The following is a 19,103-nucleotide window of genomic DNA, read 5'->3' on the forward strand; positions in this document are numbered from 1 at the left end:
CTCCCGTGGGCTCCGAGCTGGTACCGCCGCCGCCGCGGCCGGGGGAGCTGCGGCGCGCGGCACCTTTGTCTCCGCCGGCTGCCCAAGAAGTTTGTGGTCAGGAACAGGATGGCCCCGCTTGTCTGTGGCTCCGGCGCCGGGAAAAGGCTGGCAGTGGTGATGGCGCCGCCGCTGCCCGCGGCCGCCGCACCCCGAGGCCGTTTGGCCGGGCACACGTCCCCCTTCTCCTCCGGCTCGGGCGCCCGCGCCCGCCCCGCTGCAGGTAACCAGGGACGCCGGGTCGGGGCGTGGGCACTGGTGGGGCCATCGGAGAAGGGACAGGGGCTGGGTCGGGGGCGGGAGGGAGCGGGCGAGTCCCACTGAAGGGGGCGCCTGCCAGGCATGTCAGTGGCGCGGAGAGGAGCCCGAGCCGGGGAAGGACGGAGACTGCACTCGCGTGGGAGGAGGGGGTCGGGCGGGCGCCCCGGGCTTTGAAGAGAGCCCAGTCCAGGGGCTGACTCGCAGCAGGCTGCCTGCCAAAGGCTCTGTTTGGTTGAGGAGGTCTGCGTCTGAGGTCATCCCCCGAGTGGGTCGGGGGTGGGCATCCCCGGGTGACCCGGCTAGTGGCGGCTCGTCCTGAGCGCGAAGACTGAGGCGGGGTGGCCGCCGTCCCGCCGCACAGCACTGGCGGAGACCCCCGGGCCGGGCTGTGGCCGCTGCCTCTCGGACTCCCCCTTCGCAACGGCAGCCCCTCCAGGCAGTTCTGACCCGCAGCAGAGCGGGGGGCGGGGGGCGGGGGACGCGGGGCGCAGACAGGCAGGGTGGTGGGAAAAGGTGAAGGACATGCCGCGCAGCCAGGGTGGGAGGAACCAGAGTGGGGGCATTTTCCTCCCAGCCCATTTTGGGGGCGCTCTTCGCCCTCCTCATTGGGTCCGGAGCGCGCCCCTGAGCCGTCCAGAGCCAGAGAGGAGAGCTCGGGGGCCAGGGGGGCGGCCTGAGAGAGGGCAGGGGTCCCTGGACCTCCCGGCCCGGTGGAGAAACGCCTCGGCGCGGCCGCCTCCCCTCCCCCGAAAGGAACCTGCGTCTTCTCGGCCCCCTCCCCGGCGGGGCGGGCGCGCGCTTGCCGGAGAAACTTCTGACGCGGAGCTGTTTGAATGAGACTTGATTTCCTTCCTTCAGCAGTCTCTGCGTGGTTCTGAACTGAGACTTGCTTCGGGTTTTCCAGCAGCCTCGCTCGAGGCAGTCGGGCAGACCCCGACCTAGGGGTGGGAACCTCAGCCGAAGAGGCCTTTTTGAGCCGGAGATGGACTCCCGCCCTTTGGCGTTATCAGTGCTCGGAGGTTGCTCCACGTTGGCGGCTGTGGCTGTCCTCACCGTCGCTTCTGCCCAGGCACCGCCCCCCCAAACACACAGCCGGGGGGTGAGGGGCCGGGAGCCGCCGCCGCTTGGGCCGCAGCGCTCACCGCGCTCCGGCCGGCTGCCCAGCGTCACGGGCCGGCCCTGGCCCTGCGCGCTCCGGCCCTGCGGCCCGGTGGCTGAGCGAAGTGCGCAGACAGCGGCCCCAGGTCTGCACCGGGGAGCCTCCTCGCCTGGGGTCAAGCGCGCTGTAGGGCAAACCCACCTTCTCTGAATTTAACTCGAACCGAAGTGTGAGAAGGTGGAGGTCTGTGTGCAGGAGGCATCGGAACCCCCGTCTCTGTATCACCCCCTCACACCCCACGAGCCCCATGCTTGGCTTTCTCGAGAAGGGTGGCGAGGTGAGGCGAGGGGGCCTGCCGGGCTCCCCCCTCCCTGGGCCCTGGGGTGGGCATCTATCCGAGCTCCGCGGCTCGCGCGTTGTGTGGTGGGGGAGGTTAGGCCCCCCATTGTCCCCGGGAAACGAGCTGAGGCCGCCTGGGGACCCCTCGGTGCCGTGAATACCGGCGGCGCCCAGGAACCCTGAACCCTTTGTGTCCAGCGCTGCGGTCTGATCTTTCTGACCTCGGTGCGGATCGCGTAAATAGGAAGGGGGTAGGGACTGGGAAGGAGGAGGGAGAAAGCCCGGGCCTGCCGAAAGGGGAGGGGCCGAAAACGGCCGTGCGCCCCCGGGAACCCCGCTCCGAGCTGCGCTGCAGCCGGGGCCTGACCCGCGCGATTCCAGGCGATTCCAGGCAGCGGCTTCTCAGGCTCCGCGAAGGAGACGAAGCGGAAAGTTCAGTGCAAAGAAGGGCTGGGTCCTTGCCGAGGGAAAGCTCCTTGGAGAGCAGGGGCGAGCCAGCGGACCGCTGACCCTGGGGGCGCACCCGTGTCCAGGCCGGCCTTGGACAGACGGTGCGCGCCGGCCGCGCTCCGAGTCGATTGGCGGAGCCGAGTTCGGGTGCAGTGAACCTGCCACGGAGTCTGAGAGATGGCCCGGCCGAGGCGCGCCCGCCCCTTCGCGGAGCGCCGCCGTCCATGCCCCCCTCCCCGGACCCCACTCCGCCCCCCACCCCGCCGCACCAGACAATTTGGTGCTTATGAAGCTCTGCTAAAAATTAGTTCACAGGGGAGTGTTTTTCCCACTTTAAACATAAATGTCGTAAATCTTCCCTGACACCCGAAAACAGAGTGTCTCCCCAAAACTGATCTTCCAGGAGTGCTTAAAGATGCAAATAGACGTTTATCACCTTTTATGTATTTATTTTTATGCCTATGTCTGAAAAACACCTCACAAATAGCCGATTTTAAAACAGCGTATCCCCTTTATTTTCATTAAAGTTTATATTTAACAATAATTGTTTCTTAGAGATTGTTTTCTTTTGCCCTTATAGGTTTTTTTTTTTTTTTTGGCTACTTGAATGGCAGATTTGCAAGTACAATTTCATCTGCACAGACGAACAATAGCCTTCAGCTGCACAAAGGATTTCTCCCACCCTGAATTCAGACCGCAATGCCTCTTGCTCTGATAATAGCTTCTGAAAAGATTTTGTAATGCAGAGAATTAATACATGATTATTTCCGCCTGACTTCTCTCATTTATTAGAATTCTGTGGCAGGGTCCAAATTAAAAATAGTTCAGTTAACAGCTTTTAAAAATACTTTTAAAATATTTTAAGACACCTCCCCCCCCCTCTATATTTTTAAGTTTGGTCATTCCCATGGCCTGAAAAATGTTTAAAAAAATTTTTTTTATCAGCTTTAAGGTGATAGTTACTGTATAGCAAATATATTTTAGTAAATTTAGCGTGAAATTCCCAAGTAATTCTAAGATGATTCATCTGGGAAACCAAAGACAGACTTGTTTTAGCAGCTCATTAGTAGTCCCTAAAATTAATTTCTAAATTTTACAGAGAAAAATATCTTTACCATTATAGTAACACAAAAGTGCAGAGGAACATAGGATAAGGCTGGGTTTTCGAATCAAAGTCTTTAGAAATTATGCAAATGAAAGCATCCGCAGTATTAGAACTTTAGCATCAATGAAACTGCTCCATGCCAGTGTCCATAAGTTTCTGGGTAAAACTGAAGTCAATGACTTAGGTAATGAATTCCTCTTGCTAGCTGGTTGCATAGCACAGTCTTAGAAAAATACTAACATTTTCTACCTGTCAACAAATATTTCTACCATAAAGTTTTATGTTTGTGTGGCTGCCTCAATTCTCAATCAAGTGTGGGTATAGAGTGTTCTTTTTTCTCTGCTCTTATTTTAAGATTACCACATGGACTGCTAAAAAAAAACGTTCTGAAGATATTTTGCCAGAAATGGCTCAGAAGATAACATAAAGGAAGCCCCATGCACCTTCACTTGTAAGCACAGATCAAAATAGTCTAACTAGGTCAGGACAACGTCTGTGGGTGCTAAGGGCAGTTCCACTGATTGCCTCTGCGGTCACATGTGCATTTCAAATCACAGCTTCTGAAATATTTTATATTGTAAATTCCGGGAGCTGCAGGTGGAGATGGCTGAGTGGGGAAAATATGAGCTACCATGCTTCAGTTTACTCTCAAGATGCATCTAACCTGATGTAAAGTTGACTTCACTCTTCCTGAACTATTTCTACAAAGCACACTTTTCCTACTTCTGAAACTCAGTAATGGGTGCCAGTTGTATATGTGTCCCCTACATCCTAGGGTACACGACACCCCACGCCCCCTGTGTGCCCAGGCTGCTGGGGACTGCTTTCGCCAACCCCCCTCCTTCCTGCTCCAAACTTTCCGGGAGGGAAGCGAGCTGCCACTGTACAGGAGGAGGCGGTCCGCTTTTAAAAGACGCCTGACTGTAAATGTCAAAGTCATAAATATTTAAACATTATTTTCTTTCAATTCCAAGTCAAGACTGACAAGACGCCTCTAATTAGTGGAGGGCTCTCTGCAGGGCTCAGCCCCAGGTTGGGATGGCAGGAAAGCACCTGTAGTGGCAGGCGCCGCAGGGGGACCCGGGCCCCGGTTACTCCCGGAAGGACGGCCGGGCCCCCGGTTACTCCCGGAAGGACGGCCGGGCCCCCGGTTACTCCCGGAAGGACGGAGGGTCAGACTGCCTTTAAGCGAAAGCACACGTGTCCTTCTCTCGCCTCTCCTGGTTAGCAGGGATCCTGAGATTTTTTTTTAACTCTACAAAAAAGAAAGGAGATAAAATAATCCTAAATTATTTCAGCACAATCACTGTGACAGGGAGGGAGTTTATGCTCTTTAATTTTAAAAAAATGAATATAAATTTTTGTTTCTTCCAAGATTCCTAAGACCGGACTTGCACCCTTCCGGCGGCACTCTGTAGCCGTGGAGTCACTGAGGGGCCCGCCAGGAGCGGGACTTGTCAGGTTCCGGCTGAGGTGCCTCGGCGCCAGCGGGAGGCAGGCTGCCCAGCCGGCCGCTAAACTCCTGCGGCCTCACAGCACAGGGGTCGGAACCGGGTCTCCGGCCTCTCCTAGCCCCACATCCCTGCAGCCGCGTCAGACCCTTCCTCTCCCCCACCTGCTCCGGCCGCCCCGCCCGCCATCCTCAGCCTCACCACACTTCTCCCGGTCCGCACAGCCTGCTGACCCCGGCCATCCGTTCCCTGGGGGGCAGCTCCGGCCCGGGGAAGCGGGGAGCCGGGCAGGAGCGTAGAAGAGGGGACTCCGTGGGCGTGGGTCCAGTCCTACGCCCTCCGGAGGCACCTGGGGCCCCGCGGGGACTGGGCAGCGGGCCCGGGAGGAGGGACCCGCAGTCCCGCTCCCGGACGCTCTTCTTTGACCTCTGAGCCAATTGCTGAGCAGGCAGGCTCCTTTCCGCTCCCCAGGCCAAGCACACTGCTGGTCACGGCAACCGTCGGGTTCTGGCATCAAGGACGCTGAGGTCTCCTGGCCTCCCCGGGAAGAGCCTCCGGGGGGTGCGCGCCCCGCCGGGGCCTCTCCTGCCGCCCCAGGCCTGGGCCAGGGTAACGTGTAGGCCGCGGCCGGCCTCCCCCGGGGGCTCCTGCGCGCTCACGGCCTCCCGCCTGGAACCAAGGGGCTAGCGGGCGGAGTTTGTGCCCTTTATGCCCGGCCGCCAGGCGTGCACCGCCCGGGAGGAGTCCCGCGCAGGCCTCTGTCCCCAGCGCGCTGCGACCGCCCGTCGGTGCGCACTGAGCTGTGGGCCACCCACCGAGGCGCCGCGCGTCCCCTCGGAGCCAGGCTGGTCACCGCGCGCGTGTGCGCGTCCTGTCGCGGCCCGAGAAGCTTCGGGAAGCCTCCGTTCCGGGGCGCGGTCAGGCACGTGGGCGGGACCCCCTAGGTAGGGCGCGGGGACCGCCTGTCGTCTGCCTGGGCGGAGTGGGGGTGCCGCGATGGCTGGGAGGGCCGAGGTGGGGGGCAGAGGGGCGCCCACTCCGCCAGCCGCGCCCCTCCTTTGTTGTGGTCCGGCTGGTCTGCGAAGACGGCGCGGGGGTGGAGGACCCCCGTCTCTCCGGGAGCAGGGGGGCGGCACTTGCGGAGCAGGGCGCTGCGGCGGAGCGGGAACCCGCGCGGCCGAGCCCCGCCGGCCTCTCGGAGGAGCGTCCCAGGCTGGAGCGCGTGGAGAGGGGCGCGCCTCCCAGTTAACAGGCCGCGCGCGGCCCGACGGGCGCCAACCACGGGCACCGCGCGAGGGCGAGGAACTGCGCGCAGGGTGAGAGGCGCAGGGGTGTCGGACGCCCTCCAGGCCAGCCCGGGGGTCCGGCATCGCGGATGGGACTTCCCCCCGCCAACGTCTGTTTCTGGGCGCGGGGCAGGGAGAGCGGAGAGCCGGGGAGGCAGCCGGCGGCCTCGAGGGTGACTGTTCTGGAAGCAGCAGGGTGGGCCGGGGGAGGGGCGAGGGGAGGGTCTCCCGCCCGGCCCTCGGCCCACATGGAGGGCCCGGCTGGCCGGCCGCCCCGGCCGGGGCCCGCGCCCGCTCCCCGCGCTGCCCGGCGCCCGCCTCCCTCCCCCGACCCCTTCCCCCGCGTCCCCGCGCTTCCGTCGCTCCCGCCGCGGGCGGACCTGCAGTCCTCCTCGGAGCCGAGCATCCAGGCAAGAAAATCCGGCGTCTTTTCTCATTTCGCCCGCTTTTCCATTAACCCAGTCCTGGCATCAGCTAATCCGCCGCACGGAAGGCAAAGGAGGCTAATTAATGACCAGCTTTTCCAGTCAAGACCGGCGATAATTGCTTTGGTGGCCTTTATGATTACAAGATAAAAACGGCCCGGCCTGACATAAGAGGCCCTGTGTACGCTGGGAGCTGGAGGAAGTGAGGAGCTGGAGGCCGAACGCGGCGCAGAAAATCACTAATAGAAGGGAGATAATGAATAGGCCGGCCAGGCATTCATGGGGAAAAATCCATTTTGTTACCACGCGAAATTAGGTGGTGGAAAGGAGTTTGCTAATTGTGCTCATCCCGTAGCGACCCGCACTGAGGCGGGCGCGTCTCTATTCATTTCCTGGGTAATTGTGGACGGCGTGCTGGCCGGAGCCGGTCCATCGTCCCCCTGGCGTTTTTTAATTGTTGCTAATATTCCTCATAATGAAGCTAATGAGGGCGAGCACTGTGCAGCTTTGGGCGCACGGAGACAGTGAGACGCGCCGAAAGGGTGTTCTGACCCCCACCCCCACCCCCCTCAAGCCTGAAAAGCTGATGGACCTGGGCTCCTTACTCTCACCCGCGGAGAAGTGAACTGGACCATCGTCAGCCCCTATCTTGCAGCTGCTCTCAAGGAAAAGTGCGCAAGTGCGTGATGTGGGGGTCTGCGTGGGTGCAAGCGCCCCCCCAGCCCCGCTGGAGGTCTGTGGCGGGTGGGGTGCGCCTCTGAAGGAGAGCAGAAGGGCTTCTGAACTGGCCTCCCTCTGCAGTGGAGCCAGGAGTAGTCGCCTGCCTTCAAAGCTCAGCCACTGGTCCGACCTGTGCTGAGGCTTCTACCCCTCCGCCACCAGTCTCTCCACCCCAGATACCTCGGTGGTGGCCCTAAATGCCCCTCTTACCCGTTGAGAAGGGAGAAAGGCTCTGTTTTACTTAAGGCAGCAAGTTAGGTCCCAGATACTTGTCATTGAGTTGAGCGATGCTGCTGCTGACCTTCCTGGTGAAAGGCCTGCTGACCCAGGCGCGCTGTGTCCAGAGGACCCTGGCCGCTGGGCTGGGGGCTGCACTGCTGGACGCCCTCGAGTCGGTCTGGTGCCAGCCCAGAGCTTTACACTTGTGGGTGTCTTTGGAAAGGACGGTCTTCAGGAGCTGGGTACTCACCTGCCCCCTCTCCTGTTTGCAGAGAAGCAGAATCAAGCTTCTGCCTCACCAGGCAGCACGGGAGGACTCCGCCAAGTTCGTGGTGCTCACCCTGGTCTCCATCGTGGCCATCGTGGGGGTCTTGCTGGCGTCCGGTGTTACCTACTGCCTGCGACACAGCTCTCACTACAGGCTGAAGGAGAAGCTCTCCGGGCTGGTGGGTGACCCGGGCCCAGACGCCACCAACGCCTATCAGGTAAAGAGACGCTTTTCTCGGTGCCGTGGCCATTCCGTCCACCCTTAGAGCAGGCCTCCCCCGCGCCCGGCAGTTGTTCGTAGTTTGGGTTCTTGTGTGGTGACGATTTGAAACTTCTCATTAGCATTCATGTAAATACCTTGCAACCCCGGTTTTCCTGCTCTAAATTAATCTTACGCTGTTCTGGGATGGTCTCACGTTAGCTATGAGAGCAGGCTGCTAATTAGAAATGTGGAGAATGTACAATGCATGAATTATGTATTATCTGTTATCTTAGTTTGGCCACTAGTAATAAAAAAAAATTGCAAGATAAATTGGTTTTATAGATGTATGAAGATGTTCCCTAAATCATTGACTTCCTCGGGGTCTTAGGTGAAAAGACCCTCTGACCCTGTCTGTTGCCACCTTCGCTGTGTCCTCGATGACGTGAAATCTCAGGCTGCTGGCTGGAAAGCAAACCAAGGCGTCTTTAGGAGAGCCGTGGGAGGGGGGGATGTCTGTGGGGAGGGGGTTACAGGAACAGTCCCAACATACCTGGAAACAAATGGGGACCAACGAGAGTGAGGGGAGGCGAGTTCAAACCAAACCCGACAGGAAGCAAATTCACAGAATGCTTGGGGGTTCTGGAGCGCACACTCCGGATCTAACGGTGCTCTGTAAGGAAAACACACTTCCAGTTTTAACAGCCGTGCAAGCCCGGAATATGTGCCAGTCAGGGCATTTGCTTGCTTTTAACAGAAAATATGATGTAACTCTAAGCATGTTTTCCACCTGGGAAAGTAGTGTACTCAATCATCTTTCTAGAATTCAGTCGTCGGGTCTGTAAGGGCTCTCTCCCGTTGGACTGGAGGGAGTCTGTTTTTCTCAGGTCACGCGACTGTGGTGTGGAGTATGTCATGTAAATAGTGCATCCTGCTTTACAGGCACAGCTATAAACATTACCATTCTGCAGTCACAGTTGCACTGTTGGAGGCTGCTCAAGCTCTTTCCAGAACCACCCGCCCCCGGGAGCTTGTCTGAGAGACACCCTGACCCTATCTCGCATAAGGCACTGGGATGAGTTTATAAAATCACTCTGCTTAAAAGAGACCAGAAGACAGCCTTCTTCCCCGTTTCAAAACTCTTGGTGTTGTTGTTGAATGAAGAGAACCTCTGGTTTTCTGGAGGGGGTCAGAAGCCTGTTCGGTGCAGTCTTTTCTTATTAAAGAAACAGCAACTTCAGATGTGTGGGAGATGGCATTTCAAGAGCAGAGCTAGCTTTGCTTCAAAGCAAAAGAAAAAGCACGTTTGAAGGAGAAGCTTGGGGAAAAATGTCACACCAACTAGTAAGACTTTATCCAGAAATTCTATTGAGCAAGGCCAGTATAGGCAGCCGGGTCTGCTGGGCCAGGCCTGTGCCAGGACATAAATAAATTATCACACCGGTTCTGTTCCGTGTGTGAGAGACGGGAGATCATACGGGCAGAGGGTTTTAGAAAGCATGGCATCCTTTGATACGCTTTGAAATTCGAATATGAAATATTGATAGAATGGAAAGGTTGGGCTTGCATGCAGAAGTGACTCTTTCTGACAAAAGTGCGGGTTGCAAATGCATACTTAGGGCCGAGTTTGTGATAATTAACAGGAAAAAAAAGCATCCCAGTGACAGCTCTAATTAATAGTATCTGTAATTAAAATCATGCCCTTCCAGCAGGAAAATTGTTTGAATTTCTTAGAGTGACCTTTATGTGGTTCCTCCTGGGGGCATGGTGGTTAAGTTGATATTGATTTTATAATGAGCTCTGGTTTGTTTAATAAGAATCTGTAATCCAGGCAATAAATGAAATGTATGCTTTCCTTCAATCCAGATTAATAAAAAAAAAAAAAAGGAAAGAACACAGAAAAAAACTTTAAAAATAGGGTCTAGGAAAATTTGGAAATGAAAGCATTGTAGAGATTTTCTGGTGGGCTTGGTTTTGAGGTTACTACAGAACACCCTTGTGGGAGCTACTTTGGTTAAATGTGGAGGTTTGCTCCCCTGAAGTGGACTGTTCACTGCTCAGAACATGCACTGGGCTGTCGTCTTGTTTGGGCTTGTTTTTAGCAGAGCGCACTCAGCAGATGGGGTGAGGCTGTCCTGATTCTTAGCTCTGCGTTTGCTGAGTCATGTATTAAGGGCTGGCGGGGAAGCGGTTGCATGCAGAGGAGTTTGCAACTGGAAACGGCAGGCTTTCATCCATTCATGGATCCATACTTCATTAGGGTTTTCTATAACTGCCGAAGTCTGCCTGAAAAAGTTTTTTAAAGTATTTCAAAGCCCAAACAGTCATTTTCAGACAGTACCTTGCTGGCTTCGTTTTCAAATCCCTGGACTTCCGCGCTTTGCCAATTCTTCCCACGCTTACAGGTACCGTTCAGGTAACCCTCATCCTGGGGTTACAAGGAAGACGGAATGACTTAATACGGAGCTTTCTTTCGTGGGGCGTCTGGGAATGTCCCATTCATTTTATAAAGTTTCTGAAGGAGAAGATAGATGAGCACTCTGCACGTTCCGGGAGGAGGGAGTGGCCCGGGAGCGATGGAGTGGTAGGTGGCAGTGTCGTAAGCTTTACTGACCTCAGAGCAGGAGGAGGTCAGCCTTTAAAGGAGAGAGGCCTTGGGGGGCGGGCAGTGGAAGCTCGAGGCTGGTGGTCTGCAGGCGGGCCCGGTGCCCCTGGGCGTCTGCCTCCTTCCCAAGCAGAGAGGCCACGCAGAGCTGTGGCAGTGCCGTCTGCCTCTTCCAGCGGGGCGGCCCTCGGGTGGCCGACCCTTCATGCACCCTGGTCTTCCTCTGCTAAAATCCGTCCCTGTACGTCCCTGGTGCTCTGGGCCAGCCCCTGCCTGCTCGTCATAACCCATGGTTTGGGGTTCGGGGTTCCTGTGGGCTCAAGGAGTGTCCCTGAGTTGTCGGCGGGTTTTTTTTTTTTAAAACTTGTTTCCAAACAGCGAGTAATTTGCATTATTAGCTTCCAGTGCAAATACGTTTAAACATTTTTTCATCTTGTTCCTTAAAATAGACCTATTTTATAGACAAGAGTCAGCATTTTAAAGGCTCTTGCGTATGTGTGAGAGAGGGTGGTATTTCATTTGCTTTTCCTGTTGGAAAAATCACATCTTTCTCAACAGATTCATATTTTAACACGTAACAAGATATCAATTTCACCAGGTAATCTATTGAAGTTTAATTTGCTTGGACTTGAAAGAATTGGGTGTATTAACTTTTAGAAGAACTGAAATCCGTCTTTAAAGGTCATGTTTTAATGGGATTCTGCAATTAAACTTTCTCCATTGTTTTAGTGAATGTTATTTTTGCTCTCTAAGTAGATAAGCATAGGATACTTCGATTAAATCTGTATTTTTGGTCTACAAGGCCAATTTCTTTGCCTTTATTCCTATTTTCTCCCCAGCTGGCACGTCACGTGACACGCGCACCATGTGCATACGCGAGCGTGTATTTACACACACGCGCTCACTGAGGGCAACCCCGGGGCTGCGGGACGAAGCCACAGCCCATCAGTGGGCTTTGTCACGCCAGTGTCCCACTTCCGTGGAAGGGGATTGGGCAAGACTGGGCAGAAACAAGCCCCTGGACGGTCAGAGGCGTCCCCGCCTTCCCCCCCGAGTCTCTTTGAACACTGCTCTGTTTCCAGGCTTTGATCATCTCCGAGCAGCAGCCGCTCCACTTCCCCTTGCCAGGGCGCAGCTCTGCAGAATCTCCGGCGAGGAGGCCTCCTCTGATGGTCTGTCTCCCGGTGCCCACAGGCCCCAGGGTATTTGGGGCCTTTGGAGCCAGACCCAGAGGAGAGGGCGGGGGCGGGGTGGGGGTGCCCGTGGACAGCGGTCCCAGGAGCCCGGAGGCCCTCCGACCTCCCCGCTGGGGCGAGGAGAGCCTGGCTCCAGGAGAGGGAGGCCCCAAGCTGGCTCTGCTCCTGGCCTTTGGCTCAGGGGCCTCCTCCTCGTGGGTCTCTCCTCACTGGGTGTCGCTCTCAACGCAGACACCGCCCCCCTCGAGGTGGAAAGCAGGGGACCCCTGGGGTTTACCTGATCTGGGCTCTGAACCAGCCCTTCCCACTTCAGTGCACTGCACATCTGTTAGCAGCTTGACATGGCTTTACGTTTAAATCCTCAGGCTGAAATAACTCTATGTGCAAAATTCCAACAAGCAAGATCTATCCTGCTTCAAAACTGGAAGGGTGCCCTGAAATACTATTAAAGAACATTTCTTTCTATGATGACCTAGTCAGGCCTGAGGACTGGAGTCTTTCGGGTTTTGCCTCTGCAGAAGTGGCCGTCAGTACCAACCACCGCAGGCAGAATTCCCTTGAAACGTCCCGAATTCTGGTCGTGTGGCAGGGGTGTGGGCTGCCGGGCAGCAGCCAAGCTGCTGGGGGCACGGCCCGGTGACCCCGGGACAGGCCTGGGCCCCTTGGTGAATCAGGTGAGCTTCCCTGCCTGCAGCCTTGTGAGAACCCCAGGAAAACCCGCTCACTTCCCCGGTGGTGGGAGCAAAGGGGCCCGTTTGAGGGACCTGCCTTTTTCCTGTGTTTTCCGTGTCAGGCGCCCCGGCTCAGGGTCAAGAGGCTCTGACCTGCACGCTCAGACCTTCCCGATACCTCTCCACTCCGGGTCTGAACACGTCTCTGGAAGACCTGAGTTGGTAGCGTGTTTTTCTCATTAATCTTAAATTTTCAAACGTGCCGTTTCCAAAAGCAGCGACTGCACGCGCGTTCCCTGGTTCCTGTGCAATGCGTTCCCTCGGAAATAGCCCCTGAGATCGGGAAACGTCTTCTAGGGGAGGCTGAGTCTAGAAAGATGGCCAAAGAGACATCCACACGTGCCCGGAAAACATGCTGCCTTCCCGATGTAGCAGCCGCTGCCCCGATCAGACAGTGACAGTCAGGCCAGACTCACTAAACACCGAAGACCCCTCAGCGAGGTGTCTGGGAAGTGAACAGTTGGGACGTCTTAACACGAAGGGCGCTGGGGCCTGGCCTCTGCAGCTCCCCCAGGATCCCGTGCTTCATCTGTGGTCAGCTCTCCTCTTGCCGCTGTGTCCGCGGATCTGGGCTTTGCCCCAGGCGGGCCTGGGGCAAGGGGGCCTGAGGGGGCTCACCTGCCTCCTTGGGGTCAGGCCGCTTTCCTGGGCCTCGTGTCAGGACAGCCGAGGGCAGAAAGTGTACCCGAGAGGGAGGTCCAGGCGGCACGGTGCGGGGCAGGCAGGGAGGGAAGGCATGTCACTTGAATTGGCTGATTCTGGCGGGGGTGGGTGGAATGTTCGCGCGTCCGCCTACCCCTCTCTTAGCATGGGCGCCCACTTCCACCTCCGTGAGGCCCGAGCAGCACGCCCTAGGAGCCCGGGGCCTGGAAGACCCTCCCAGAGCCCCGCCTCTAGCCCCACCCTCCGGCTCCCGTGAGCGGTGTCCGTAGACACGCTGGGAAAGCCCGCTCTGGCCCTGGCCTGTGCCGCAGGGCCTCTCTGGGCGGCAGGCCTGTCGTGCGCGTGCGGGAAGCAGGCGTGGGGTGGGCATGACTGGTCCCGGGCCCCAGGTGGCAGGCAGCAGAGCTGAACTGGCCACGGGACAGGCAGGCGGCAGGGACGCTCGCTGGACAGGCTTCCCCTCGCCAGGCCTGACGGCCCCTGTGCCACCTTCCTCCTCGAGGTGAGGGGCACTGGAGAGGCGGGCGTCGTGCCCTGCCGACGCGGCGTCAGCTGTAAACCCACCCCAGGCCTGGGCACCGCTCCGCCCAGATGACCGAGGGGTCACTGGCCCGATGGGGACCTCCCACACGGGGCCACGGCGGGGCACAGAGCCCGCTGGAGGGCGGGGCGGCGTGCTGGAGCCTCAGTGTGGCCCCTCGGGCGGACGTGCCGGCAGGAGGACGCGCCGAGGCGCCGTGCCCCTGCACTATGGAGCGGGGACGGGGTCCAGGGCCAGCGACCCTCCGCACCTTGGAGAGAGGGCCATGCGGCCCCTGCGGGTGGCCGGCTTCCACTGCATGAGGGCGACTGTGGGCCAGGCTTGTCGCCCCGCCCAGCTGGGCGCCTTGCCCTCTTGTCTTCCCACCACGAGAGAGACTGGAAAAGTCTCTCCGTTCCTTCCCCGCCCCCGTGCTTGATCTCGCAGAAGGCCCTGTCCTACTTCCTGGCGACAGCAGCGGGCGTGTCCCTGGGCCCCGCGCTCCTCACCCACAGGACAGGAAGAGAAGCTCATAGGGCTGGTCCCTGGGCTCTAGAAGGTCGGAGAAGGTCACGGAGGCGCCCGGGCACCTCACCTCTATGTTCTGTTCAGGGAGCAGCTGTGTGTGCTGACCATGCCGTGTGTGTGTGTGCTGACCGTGGCGTGTGTGTGTTGACCGTGGCGTGTGTGTGTTGACCGTGGTATGTGTGTGTGCTGACTGTGGTGTGTGTGTGTTGACCGTGGTGTGTGTGTGCTGACCATGGTGTGTGTGTGTTGACCGTGGTGTGTGTGTGTGTGCTAACCATGGTGTGTGTGTGTGCTGACCGTGCCGTGTGTGTATGTGTTGACCGTGGTGGTGTGTGTGTGCTGACCGTGGCGTGCGTGTGTGCTGACCGTGCCGTGTGTGTGTGCTGACCATGCCGTGTGTGTGTGTGTGTTGACCGTGGTGGTGTGTGTGTGCTGACCGTGGCGTGTGTGTGCTGACCGTGGTGTGTGTGTGCTGACCGTGGCGTGCATGTGTGCTGACCGTGGTGTGTGTGTGCTGACCGTGGCGTGCGTGTGTGTGTGCTGACCGTGCCGTGTGTGTGTGCTGACTGTGGCACTCTGGTGTTGGTGGGTGTGGGTTCCTCTGGAGGCGTGGCTCGGGGCCCCCCAGCCCAGGTGAATGTCTCTGACTTCTCGCCCTGAGAGGGCTGTTCTCTCTGCTTTCGACCCTGATCCAGAGATACAAGCACATTTCCTGGACCGCAGTGTAGCACATACGTGCTGCAAGGATAGCAGTGTGCTTCTGGAGAAAGCCAGAGAGAAACCCGAGGCCTGACTGTCCTGGGGAGTCCAGGACGTTGTGGGGAGGGCGCTGCTCGGGGAGGGCTGTGGGGACAGTGGCCGTGGTGTCCGTGGGGCGCTGCTCCCCGTCTGTCCGAGACCAGAGGCCGGTCCCGCCGTCCTCCAGCGTCTGGAAGAAGGTGGGCGCGTGTGCGAGCGCCCAGGGCCTCCTGAGTCCAGCGGGCCTGCTCCCCCTGCCCGGCCGCAGGCGCCCCTCGGCGGGCGGCGGAGCCTGTGTCCCGGGAGACCCCCGTGGGCTTCTCAGGTGATGCCGAGCTCTGCTGAAAGGTGGGCGCTAGGAGGAGAAGCCTGCGAGAGCGCAGGGAAGTGTGAAAATGGATTCAACGGGGATTTAGACCCAGACGACAGGAGGGCGGGAGGGAATGCTAAAAGGCAGGTAATCAGAGACCGAGGTCCTCGTGAGTGAGCGAGGCGGTCCCGCGAGTGAGCCAGGCGGTCCCGCGAAGCCCAGCGGCAGGCCCACGACCCGCCTCCCCTTGCAGGGTCTGCCTCCTGCTCCGCGGCTCCTGCCGGCCCGGCCCCAGGGGCTCCACAGAGGCCTGTGCCCACAGGGCCCGCTGTCTGTCCTTTGGGCCAGTGGGGACGGCCTGGCGTGGGCAGCTGTGAGCAGAGCCCCGCAGCGCCGCCTGGCCCGCTCCTGAGTCCCTTCTGGCCCGACAGCACCTGTGGACCCGGGGAGCCCCCATGCCATGCGTGGTGATGTCCACCCGCCCATCAAAGGCGGCCAAGCCCAGCTCTTAACTCAACACGGGCCTGGCACAACAGAGGGCAGAGCTCACAAAGGGGAAAGCCGAGGGCTGTCGGCTCCTACCGTTGGGGGCCACAGAAATGTGTGTTTACGAGGGGAGAATGCTTTGGAAAGGGCAGCTGCACAGCCCAACCCAGGGGAGCCAGGCAGGGCACAGCGGTTTCCAAACATCAGAGGGGACTGTACGGGGACACAGCGAGGAGGACAGCCCCCCGCGAGCCCCCGACGCAGGGTGGTGCGCTGACCCACCCGGGCAGGCTCAACATCCACACCGCTGTCTCCTGAGGCCCCTTTGGCTTGGAGTCTGTGTGCCTCGGTGCTGGGACCCTGTCCCCACCCCTGGCCAGCAGCTGCACGGCCTGTGTCTCTAGGTCCCTGCTGGCCTGCAGGTCATCCTGGGGGAGGGACGCCTCGGGGAGCCTCAGGAAGACCACCTGCCTCAAGCGAAGTAGGCCTCTTCCAGAAAGTCTTTTCCAGAATCCACTCCTCCCAGTGATGACGTCACAGTTTCTAAAGCGGCAGGAGCCGAAGAGAACTCTGTTTCAAAGTAGTTTACAAGGAGGACCGGTTCACACTGGGTTAGGCACGTGCCTGAGACGAGCAGCTCTGAGAGGGGCCCCTGGGAACCTGGGGTGGTCAGGGAGGGCTTCCCAGAGGAGGTGAGCAAGAGGGCTCAGACGGAGAGACAAGAGGCAGAGTGCCTGGGAAAGGAGGGGGCTGGAGTCTGGGCAGCGGACAGAGGCGTCTCCTTGGAGCTGACGCTTACACTAGGAGAGAGAGGCCTTTGGAGGCGGCTGAGCCCAGATCCGAGAGCATCTTGGACAGACGGAGGTGGGAGTTCCAGGAGCCGGGAGGCGTGTGTGTGCTGCACGAGAGTCACTTCTTCGGGAGACGTCACCAGAGGGATGCCCGTGACGGGGGAGAAGCTCCGTAACAGTGTTTCTCTTCTCCATCAACTGCTCTTAAACTTTGTGGCTCAAAATATTTGAATCTCCGTTGGGGTTTTCTGTTTTGGAAATGAAAGTTGCTCAGTTGTATCTGACTCTTTGCAACCCCATGAATGGAATTCTCCAGGCCAGAATACTGGCGTGGATAGCCTTTCCCTTCTCCAGGGGATCTTCCCAACCCAGGGATCGAACCCAGGCCTCCTGCATTGCAGGCAGATTCTTCACCAGCTGAGCCACCAGGGAAGCCCAAGAAGACTGGAGAGGGCAGCCTATCCCTTCTCTAGCAGATCTTCCCAATCCAGGAATCAAACCAGGGTCTCCTGCATTGCAGGCAGATTCTTTACCAACTGAGCTATGAGTGAAGCTCTCCAAAGCCTTCCTGCTTTGAAAGACTTGCTGATAATTAAGAATGGAATTGTGGTGGGTTATTTATTAGCAAGGGCAAGGTATTCATACAGGTGACTTCTGATTAGGAAGGCGACAGTCATGAAAAAGTATTGTTTTAAGGTTCTTTAGTGTAAAAAATAACGCAGCCAGCAAAGTTAGGTGTCTAGGTGTGTGCTTGCATGCGTCTGTGACTATCTGGAGAATGAAAAAAGGAAGACTCGCAAATGATTGTATCAGCAAGGAAGGCCACATGCTTTAAGGTGCTCAGTTGTGTAAGGTGTGTGAGGATTACGGACAGGAAGCACAGGTTAGTGATGCTTCATCGAAAATGAGCTAGAAGACTCTGTGTGATAGATGCTGGGGCTTTAACACCACCCAGGGTGTTCGTGTCAGTAAGGGACTAGATGGATATCCTCTAAAGTCAGAAGTTCGGATTTGTTTTGTACGTAAGCATTTTATCATTTTCATGTTTTGTAGACAGTGAAGCAGAACAGCAAGTGAAAGGAATGCTCTCTAGATTACGTCCTTCACAATCCTGAACACCGTGCTCTCTAAGTCGAGTCCACGGCGGTCTTGGGTGAGAGGAAAGCGTTGTTTGCGCAGCAGCCGTCAGCTGGGAGGGCGGTTCCAGCTGGTTTCCCTGCCCCCGGTCATCCCCACCCCGGCTTCCCCTTCCTCTCCCACATCCAAGGAGAAGGGAAGGACTGAGTTCAGCGACCGCTGACTCTGATATTGAAACGCGAAGGGGAAAACCAAGGGGGAAAAAAACCCCAGTTCTCCTGCTGTTTGCTTTCAAGCTTTCTTTTCTGCCCTCAGACCCTGTGTTTCCCAAAGGATGGCCATGAAGTGGTGCGTTTTAACTCTGATCCCCCGTCCTGTGGCCCCCCGCTTCCTGAGACAGATTCCTGGGGTGCGTCTTGGGTGTACAGACCTTACCTGCTGGCTCCAGCAACTGCGGCTCACGGCCGCGTGCCCTGGCCAGCGGTGCCGCATGAGTCTGGTTGCTCTCGGGTCCTCTCCCAGCCCCCTGCTGAGCCGCGGGACGCCCCTTCTGGGGCTTTCCTCCAGGGCCACGGCCAGCTCGGACCTGCTGTGGAAGCTGGGTACCTGTGCCTTCCTGGCGGTGACAACCTGAGATGTTCCTGCTGGCCTCAGAGGTCAGCACCCTCGTCTCACAGCTGGGAGAACCGAGATCAAACAGACTGACGGTGGCTTGCCCCCATCACCCTGCCCGTCAGCGTTGGGGGGCCACATCGCCTTTCACAGCAGCTTCGGCGGCGTGACTGGGTCCCCGAAGGGTGCTGGGAGTTTGTCTCTGAGGCGGAGGCAGCTGCCTGTGCCCGCCCACGCCCCCACGGCCCTGCCCTCTGCCTTAATGAGGCTGCAGGCGGGAGGGGGAGCTGTGAAGCCCTTTTGTGCCCCTGCCTGGATCCGTGCTGGCCTTGGACCCTCCCTTGTGCTCCTCTGTCCTGGAACCTTTGTGCGGGCTGCGGCCCTCACTCTGAAAGCCCTCCCCCAGCTCTACCGCTCCACCAGCGTCCCATCTGTCCCCCGGCCGGACCCCACACCCCCCGCCTGTCCAGCACGGCCCCTCCTGAGGGACCTCTCCAGGCACCTTGAAACACCCTTCACTTCTGGAGGGGCTTTCGCCGCAGGCTGAGCCAGACCAGAACTCAGCTTGTTCCTTCCCAGGCATGTCCTCTGAAAAGAAGGCGAGGATCCGGGGAATGGCCGCTCAGCCCCAGCAGGGATCTCTCAGAGCCCGGTAAAGCCTGGTCAGCAGGTGGGTCTAAGGTATCGTCGTGAGAGGAGCTGGTCGGGGGCGTTTAGAGCTCTCGTGAAGACATCACCCTTGGCCTCCAGCGTCCAGAGCAGCGCCCCACACACGGCCCCAGGTGCGTGTTGAGCTCCATGTGTGGATGGACGTGACGACGGTGATGGCCGGCCTTGGGGATTCAGCATCTGCTGAGCGAGGAGAAAATTAGGGCAGTGCAAAAGCTTTCGGCAGGAGATGGCTGCTCGTCCACGTCCACGTCAGGACCAGGGCTCCCTGAAGAGGTGCGCAGCTCGTTCCCACTTGACATGGCTGCTTTTTATCG

At 58.4% G+C, this 19,103-nt stretch overlaps 1 protein-coding gene across 1 annotated transcript in view; it reads left to right on the forward strand.

Annotated features, from left to right (window-relative positions):
- Nucleotides 1–19,103, forward strand: part of PTPRN2 (protein tyrosine phosphatase, receptor type N2) — a 546,252-nt gene that overhangs the window by 427,649 nt on the left and 99,500 nt on the right. The window contains exon 17 of the mRNA XM_018047462.1: nucleotides 7,667–7,879. Coding sequence (XP_017902951.1) covers nucleotides 7,667–7,879 — 213 coding nt within the window. The remainder of the gene's footprint in view (nucleotides 1–7,666; nucleotides 7,880–19,103) is intronic.

This window comes from Capra hircus, chromosome 4, assembly GCF_001704415.2.
Source record: "Capra hircus breed San Clemente chromosome 4, ASM170441v1, whole genome shotgun sequence".
Classification (NCBI taxonomy): domain Eukaryota; kingdom Metazoa; phylum Chordata; class Mammalia; order Artiodactyla; family Bovidae; genus Capra; species Capra hircus.